An 8,749-nucleotide genomic window follows, 5' to 3' on the forward strand; every position below is an offset into this window, starting at 1 on the left:
ATTGGAATAAAATGGAATGTAAATATACAACACTTTGTTGTGACTCTATCAAGAGGTGAAGAGGGAAATTACACTGTAAAAAATGTTTTTAAAAAGATATAAAAAAAAATCTTACTGACAAATAACAGTAAACAGCTGTAAGTTATTTTACAGATAATTTCTTTTAAAAAAATATGGATTATTTTGTACATTTTAAAATATATAACTGTTGAATAACTAAAATTTTGTTTTTGTTTTTTACAATTTTTGCTGCTAAATGTTTTACGGGTTTTCTTCAATATTTCTTTTCACATTATTTTTTACATTAAACAGAAAATGTACTTAATTTTACATTCAGCAATATAATGTGTATTTTTTGGGGGGATTTTTTAGACATAGAATTCACTGTAGTTTAACATTCAAGACCAATTATTTATTTACAGATTATATTGTTATCAGGCAGAATAAAGAGAAAACTCTTACTGACTTTAAACACATAAAAAAAAATCCCAAACAGTAGATTCAAACTGTTCTATTTTTTTTTTGTTTACAAAAATATGTCAACAACAATGGCAAAAAATGTATTAAAATGTTTTTTTCTGCACACAAAGAAATTACACTGAGCTCAAGCTGCTGCAGCTTCAACAACAAGCAGTAAATGTTAAAATCAGCTCTGAAATCTGCAGCTGGAAGACGATTTAATGAAGTTAACAAGAGTTAAATTCTCTTTTCTTGATAAATGAAGTTAAAATCCAGCTGCTGAGTTCTGAACTGACTGCAGGTGAGAAAAGTTTACTTTCTTTGTTGATCGGTGGAGTGTGATGGAGGCAGAAGTGTTGGTCAAACTCCCTCAGCAGGTCTGATGTTTTCATAGTTCACTGTGTCATCATCGACATCATAACGCACCTGTGAAACACAACACGACACAATCAGACTTTTTAGTCCCACTTAATCTGATTTAATGCCACTGATGAAATAATATTATAGCATAATAATGCAAACACACCTTGTCAGAGATCAATGAACTGTTATTGTGTGTGTGTGGAGGAGCTGTCTGAGCCCCGCCCACGGTGAAATACTCTGCTCTGTTTATGGCTCCAGTTTGGCTCAAACGTCGGTGACTTTCTCATATAAACAAACATGTAAACGCAACATGTCGGCAGATATATATACGGGGATGACTTGGTAACTTTTGTTGAGCTTCTTATGAAGCCATGTTGTAATAAATCTGACAGGTCTACAACATTAATTATAGAATAATACAAGTAAAATAATAATAACATAATAAAGTCCTGCAGCTTTATGGAGTCAGCACAATCATGGCTGTAAGTGTGAACAACTCAAAAATGTATTTGGCGCTGAATAACACAGTTATTATGACATATATATGATCACTAGTTTTTGAAATAACAGAATAAAATTAAATTTGTATATACAACACTTTTCCGAGTGCCCACAATTTTCACAAATATTGTATAAGAAAATTGGTCTCCACATATTGTACATATTAAACTATTTACGTGTTTCCAACCTCTCTTGTCCTCTCCCCTCAGCTCTGTGTAAACACATTTTCAGTGAGTATTTGTCACGTGACCGTTCGTCTCAGCAGAATCAATCACGGCTTTACAATGTCGCTGAGGAGCAGAATTTAATGTTTTTAAGAGAATCTAGTTATTTTTCTTAACTTTTTAAAAAAAATAAGATAAAAAGTTAAATTAATACAATATAAAATGAAGTGATTTTGACAAGTTTGACAAGTAACTTTTTCATAACGGAAACTATCTTATCCTTTTATCTGTTCAAGGACTGCTGGAATTTCAAATTTCGACAATAATGCCTGTTTTTACAGTTTCTTGTTCAGATAAATTGTGTATTTTTGGCGAGTTTTCAAAGAAAACATCAGTTTCAGGATGGTGGGGTTCAGAGGGTTCAGTTAAAAATCCTGTCTGATGTAATGTCGGTGAACCAGCCCTTTAATCTGGAACTCATCATGTTCAGTTTTATCGACTCTGTGTCACAGAGGCGTTGATTCAGATCCATTTGCTGTAGTTTGTGTTGTTGTAATGAGCTGCAGTATATTATCACCTGTGCCAACTATAAAAATATTTCATTATGTTGTTGTTAAAAACTCACAGCGAGTTCATCCGTCTGGGTTTCCTTCTCTGAAAAAAACAAGAGAAAGAGTCGACTTTAGTTCCCACAGTGGAAATCCACGTTCATCAAAACTTCTGGTTAATAAATTTAATGTAAAGCTTCTCACCTTTAGTTCTTATCCAGATGTTGACCGCCACAACAGATGTGATGAGTGCTGCTAAACCCACAGACACCACAATCCACCTCCAGTGGGCTGGAGAGACTGAAATGAAAAGAAAAAAATCAGTTGTAGAGTTTAGACTGAGAGAGAGAGAGCGAGAGAGAGAGAGAGAGAGAGAGAGCGAGAACGAGAGTGCAACAGAGACAGGAAGAGACAGAGCGAGAGAGTGAAAGAGAGAGCAAGAGCCAGTGAGTGAGCGAGCGAATGAGTGAGCGAGAGAGCAAGCAAGAGAGCGAGTGATCGTGAGAGAGCGAGTAAGTGAACGAGAGAGCAATCGAGAGAGCGTGTGAGAGCGAGACAGAGATTGAAAGAGTGAGTGAGAGAGAGCGAGGGAGAGAGAGCTAGAGAGAGCGATAGAGAGAGAGGGAGTGAAGGAAAGGGAAAGAGAGTTGGTCAGAGAGTGAGCAATAGAGCAAGCGAAAGAGTGAGAGAGTGAGCAAAAATGCAAAAGAGCGAGAGATCGGGAGAGAGAGAGTGTGACAGAGAGAGAGAGAGCAAGCGAGAGAGCGAGCGAGAGAGCAGGAGAGCGATAGAGAGTGGGAACAAGACAGAGAAAGAGAGAGCTAGAGAGAGCGAGAGAGAGCGAGAGAGAGTAATAGAGCAAGCGAAAGAGTGAGAGAGAGCAAGAGAGCGAGAGATGGAGAGACAGTAAGACAGAGAGAGAGAGCGAGGGAGCAGGAGCGATATCGAGAGAGTGAGAGTGAGCGAGAGCGAGAGAGGTAGAGCGAGAGCCAGAGAGCTATAGAGTGAGAGAGAACTCCCCAAGTTCTCCATTGGTCCACAGAAGGTCGAGTACTGCACACATTATACTTCTCTAGGAATAAAATTAAGTTCAACTGGACACTTTTAGGATTCAGTTCATGAGCTGAGAGAGAAAGCACGCCAGGCTTTCTATGCTATAAAAAAAAATATACAAACTGAGTAACAATTTGAATTTGGCTAACATTAATTGAATGTGTTATTGAACCAATTGCACGTCATGGCAGTGAGGTGTGGGGTCCACTTACAAAACAAGAATTTACTCAGTGGGACAAACACCCCATTGAGACCCTGCATGCAGAGTTCTGTAAAATCCTTCTACATGTCCAGAGGAAGGCTACAAACAATGCATGCAGGGCAGAATTAGGCAAATACCCACTAATAATCAAAATACCAAAAAGAGCAATTCACTTTTGGACACATCTAAAACTAAGTGACCCCCTCTCATATCATTTCCAAGCCCTGCAATACCAGGAGATGAGCAGCAGGAGCCCCCTGAGCCAGCTGGTCCTGAGGCTGAGGTCACAAACCTGCACTACAGGCACAGCCCAGGGACAGAGCACTGCACCAATCAGAGCCAAGCACATTACAAAACAGCTACAACAAGACTACATCACCTATTGGCAAACACAAACCAAAACACAGAGCAAAATGCAGTGCTACTTGGATCTGAACCGACAGGACACCACAGCAGATTATCTGAGCACGGTGACGGATCCACAGCTGAGACGAACCCTGACAAAGTCCAGACTGAGTGAACACAGGCTGGCTGTAGAAACAGACTGAGTGAACACAGACTGGCTGTAGAAACAGACTGAGTGAACACAGACTGGCTGTGGAAACAGACTGAGTGAACACAGGCCGGCTGTGGAAACAGACTGAGTGAACACAGACTGGCAGGAGAGCGATAGAGAGTGAGAGCGTGACGGAGAGAGAGGGAGTGAGAGAGTGAGAGAGCTAGAAAGAGCGAAAGAGGGCTGGACAGAGAGTGAGAGAGAGCGCGAGAGAGCGAGAGATCGAGAGAGCGAGAGAGCGAGAGACAGCAAGCCAGAGAGAGAGAGCGAGAGAGTCAGAGTGAGCGAAAGCGAGACAGAGTGAGAGAGAGATAAAGAGAGAGAGAGAGGGGGGAGAGGGACAGAGAGCAAGTTTTTTTTAACTTTCGTGACAATAAAGCCTTACTGAATTGAAATAAAATAAAATTGAGAGAGATCATAAATAAACTTCAGTTTCATTTGTTACAGCTAAATGTTCGACTACATCAGTGCAAACAGATTTCATCTTTTTAAAAGTGTTCATGTGATTTCAACATTATTCATGTTTCTGAGTTCTTCAAAAATAAATCAATAATCATCTACCTGAACACTTTCTATTCCCCCCATGAATTAAACAAAAAAATCATAAACATGAGAAGAGAAAGAGATGACAGTACTTTGTGGTTGGTTGTTTCCAGTTGTTGGTGGCATTTCACTTGTTGCTGCTGCTGTTGTTGTTGTTGCTGCTGTTGTTGTTGCTGTTGTTGTTGTTGTTGTTATTGTTGTTGTTGTTGTTGTTGTGTCCTCACCTGAACAGAAGAATACAACTCAACACACTGTTATGATAAATATCTTGAGTGATTATTTACATCATGATAAAATCACTTTACACAGCTCAGCATGTTCTCACCTGAGGACTGAGGAGGGCTGAAGGAAAACAGCTTCACCTCACGAGTGTTACCACCAGTCACTTCACAGTTAAAAGAGTTATACCTTGATGTGTAACCAGAGTGAGAAGTAGGAAAGGTTACAGAGGCGGAGCAGTTAGACTGTGATGTCTTCAGTTGTGGGTTGTTTTTATCCACAGCTTGACCCTGAAACAGCCACTTCACTGTGTGTCTACATCCATAAGACGACTTCATGGAGCATCTGAATGTCACATCAGTGTCTTTCTGTTCAGTCACTGGTGAAGATGGAGATATTCAGAGACAAAGACAAAATAATTAATGAGAAAATCAACGTAAACACTGTAATAATATTAAATGCAATCTTTCAGTATATTGTTCCAACGAGAGAACAGTTTTATCTGAAATCATTATGATGTAAATACTCACTGGTAACAACAGACAGGAGAACCACAGCATCTTCACCTTGTTGTTGTCCTGATCTGATCTGTCTGCAGACATAATAACCAGCATCGTCCTCTGTGACCTTCTTTATCACCAGAGAACATTTCTCTGAGAAACTCAGTCTGTCTGATTTAGCTCTGGCTGCTTCAACAAGCTGACCTCCTCTAACCAGAGCTACTGTTCTGCTTCCTGGATGACCATAGAGCCATGTAGTGTTCTCACAGTTATTCTGATCCGCTATCAGACTTTCACAAGGCAAAGTGACGTCATCTCCAACTCTGACAGTCAAGTAGAGGTAACGCTGTCCAGTTACAGCTGCTGAGAAGATGACAGAGAAATAAAGAAAAGTACGAGTACCATCAGAGGGAAGATCATTTAAGATACAATTTCAATAAAAAAAAATAAAAGTATGCCTCATCATTGCTTTAGAAGAGTTCACTAAACTCACCTCGCTGCAAAAAGACACTTCCTGGCTGTATGTTACATTAAAGATAGTAATAAACTAGCTCTTGTTTTAATGTTTCCATCATTCATATACATATTCTATGAGTCCTTACCTGTAAACTGAAGCAGCAGTATCAGACAAAAAGACCATCTGAGTTCAGCCATCGTGCCTCTCTGTCTCTCTGCTTCTTTTAACTCTCTAAACTAGTTCATCTTAAAGAAATGTAGTTCCTCTATTGTCACTTCCTCATTTTCTCTCTTTTGGTATTCACTTGACTGTCTGAGCTGACGAAAGTAATTTTCTAAAGTGATTAGTAATATAATTTAACTTGCCCTTACCTGTAAACTGAAGCAGCAGAATCAGATATAACAACATGTTGATCCGTGTCATCGTTCTTCTCCGTCTCTCCGCTTTTCACACTCTGAGCTCTGAGTCTCCGATCTTGAGCTTTATTTGGGGTTTTTTTCTGTGGTGGACAAACTGTGAACTTCGTCATTGAGTGACTTCTTCAGAATTGTGTCTATTATTGTCACTTATCAAACTTTGATCTGTTGCCTTTGTTTTGTTTGTTGCTGTTGTCATGTTTGTTGGAATTACGACACTGGCCACAATTTCTACAGTGTTGAATCAACTCCAACAGAGTCAATTTTAACACTTTTTGAGGGTTTATATAGATCCACACTCTACAGAGTTAAATCAACATTTTCAAAATAGTTAATTATTTAACATTGTGCCAAGAGTTACTTTTTAACTCACTAAACTGGGTTAAATTAACACTACATAGTTTAAAAAATAATAACTAATACAACAATTAAAATGACAGAATAATTAATTCTAAGAAAAATACATTTTCAAAAACAGCATTTATTTTAAGGACCAGACACATCCAGACAGAATGTGTTAAAATGACACTTTGAGAGTGGAAATCAACTCTGACATGTTTAACCCTGAAATTTCAACACTCCAGTTTTTGCTGTGTACTTGAAATCATGTTTAGTTGCACGGTTATAAAAAGAAGAGCTGGACAGAGGAAGTGGAAGGTGTGAAGATTGTTAGTTGAGATAAAGGTTTGCAGAAATGCAGGGTTTTTTTTTAGACAGTTTTTATTAGAAAAGAGACAGGATCCATGGTGACGTTTGACACTGAGTGAATATTTAGAAAATAAAACATATATTTCTCCATATTTCTTCATTTGTATGCAGAAACAAAGTCAAAATATTGATTTTATATATATATATATATATATATATATATATATATATATATATATATACATATATATATATTATTTACATCTGAATAACTTGGATTACAATTTAAAATTTAACACATCAGATTAATTCATTTTCAAATATATGTCAATAAATACAAATTTAAATACATATTTGAATTCATTGAGCAATCAATAAATATGAATATCCTAGATGGACTTTTAAAAATTTAAAGTAGTAACACTTGTAACCACTAAGACTTGCTGCTGCAGAGGGAGAGAACACACATAAGATGAGGTTTCGCTGGTCTGAGACCTGTTGGTTCCTCTTTGCATCATTGCATCAGTTTTTTTAAGAAAGGAGAAGTGATTTGGTGAGAATGTGGGTAGCGGTTGTGGCTCAGTTGGTAGAGCGGTCACTGACTCGATCCCTGACCGTGGGAGTCTACATGTCGTAGTCTCCTCGGGCAAGATACTGAACCCTAAATAGCTCCTGATGCTCATCGGTGTATGAATGAATTCTCAATGGTGGCAGGTGCATAGACTGTATACAAATAAAGGACGTAGTCACCGTGACGTCACCAGTTGGTTTGTGGCCCGTTGGAAGCATCGATTCAGCGTTACACTCGTCGCCATCTTGTTTCCGATACAGGAAGCAGACCATATCTGGACTGTGGAGGAGGAGAGGGATCTGATCACTGACTACAGCCTCTCTACACCTCAACCTGACTGAGAGAAGCTGCTGCTAATTCATGTTAGCATTAACTGGGATGTTAGTTTTGGCTAGCAAAAAAACAAAGACAAAAACGCACGTTACTTACCTCAGAAAACTGAGCAGCGACTCCTTGGAGTGTCTGTTAGTCCAACCAAACACTGAACAAGACATTTAATGAACAAAACGTTCAAATAAACTGTCATTAAGTGAAAATACAGTGAAAGGGTCAAAGTTATGAGACCAAACCGCTAAACGTCCTTTTGTTATAGTTTGGACCGTCCCTCTCACCTCTTCTTCACCTGTCTCCTTCGGCCCAACACGTTCCGCACGTACACCATGTCTCGGCTCGATCCTTCCTCTTTTGAGTTCCCCTTTGTCTACTGGCTTCGCCCTGTCTCAATCACCTTATTACAAAATGTCCAACGATCAATCCGGTTACCACACATACTGATACAAACTGACCTATACTGACCCTATTGCATTCATTACACAGTTTTTCCATCAAATCACATCAACATTGTAAGTCATCATTTTACTTACAATCATCATCAACTTTTCATTAGCATCTTTTTCACAATAATCATACTAAATCATACTAGATCAACATCAATCATTACAGTGCCATTCGTGCCTCACATTATTTATCAGGAAAGCGCCCTACTGTCGCCAACTGTTGTTACTCTGCTGTCCCTGATTTCCAGTTTCATACCACTTAGCTGTGTGTGTGGCCAGTAGAGATCTCAACTCACTTGACACTATATAACGTAAAATATAACTTTATTGAGGCGTTGCCGTGGATACGCATTATTCTGCTTCTCTCCTGATGACAGCTCGTCTTGTTAGTGACCTGTCAATCAAAGGTAGCCCCGCCCCAAATCATACGATTCTTTATCTACTATTGACATCAAATTATCTTGAAGAAGATTTTTTAGTGGTGATTGAGACCATAGTGTTGTCCTGAAAAAACATTTCTGAGTTAATAAATCAAGTGGAGGAGTTTTCGAATTTTGCATTGAAATGAATGGACAGAAATGTTTTTGCAGCCAAACTTAGCGCCCCCTGCTGGAATTTTCAGTAGAATGCAATTTTAGGCACTTCCTGGTTGGCCTCCTTGTTCAGACCAGGAGGTTGCCGCCTGGGCAGGTGGCACCAGTGTGCCCTGGTAGCCTCGGCCACCAGTATGAATGTGAGTGTGAACGGGTGAATGAGCGCAGCCTATACCGCCC

General features: G+C 39.1%; 1 protein-coding gene across 1 annotated transcript; it reads right to left on the reverse strand.

The window, feature by feature from the left end:
* Window positions 1–734: 734 nt before the first annotated feature.
* Window positions 735–5,988, reverse strand: LOC131990743 (uncharacterized). The gene is made up of 7 exons (XM_059355857.1): window positions 5,937–5,988; window positions 5,139–5,471; window positions 4,715–4,987; window positions 4,482–4,613; window positions 2,240–2,335; window positions 2,113–2,141; window positions 735–885 (listed from the first exon to the last, which is right to left on the reverse strand). The coding sequence occupies exons 1-7, from the start codon at window positions 5,986–5,988 to the stop codon at window positions 820–822; spliced, it is 981 nt and encodes a 326-aa protein (XP_059211840.1). The 3' UTR covers window positions 735–819.
* Between the last annotated feature and the right edge of the window lie 2,761 nt (window positions 5,989–8,749).

Source organism: Centropristis striata, chromosome 18 (assembly GCF_030273125.1).
Source record: "Centropristis striata isolate RG_2023a ecotype Rhode Island chromosome 18, C.striata_1.0, whole genome shotgun sequence".
In the NCBI taxonomy this organism is placed as follows: Eukaryota; Metazoa; Chordata; class Actinopteri; order Perciformes; family Serranidae; genus Centropristis; species Centropristis striata.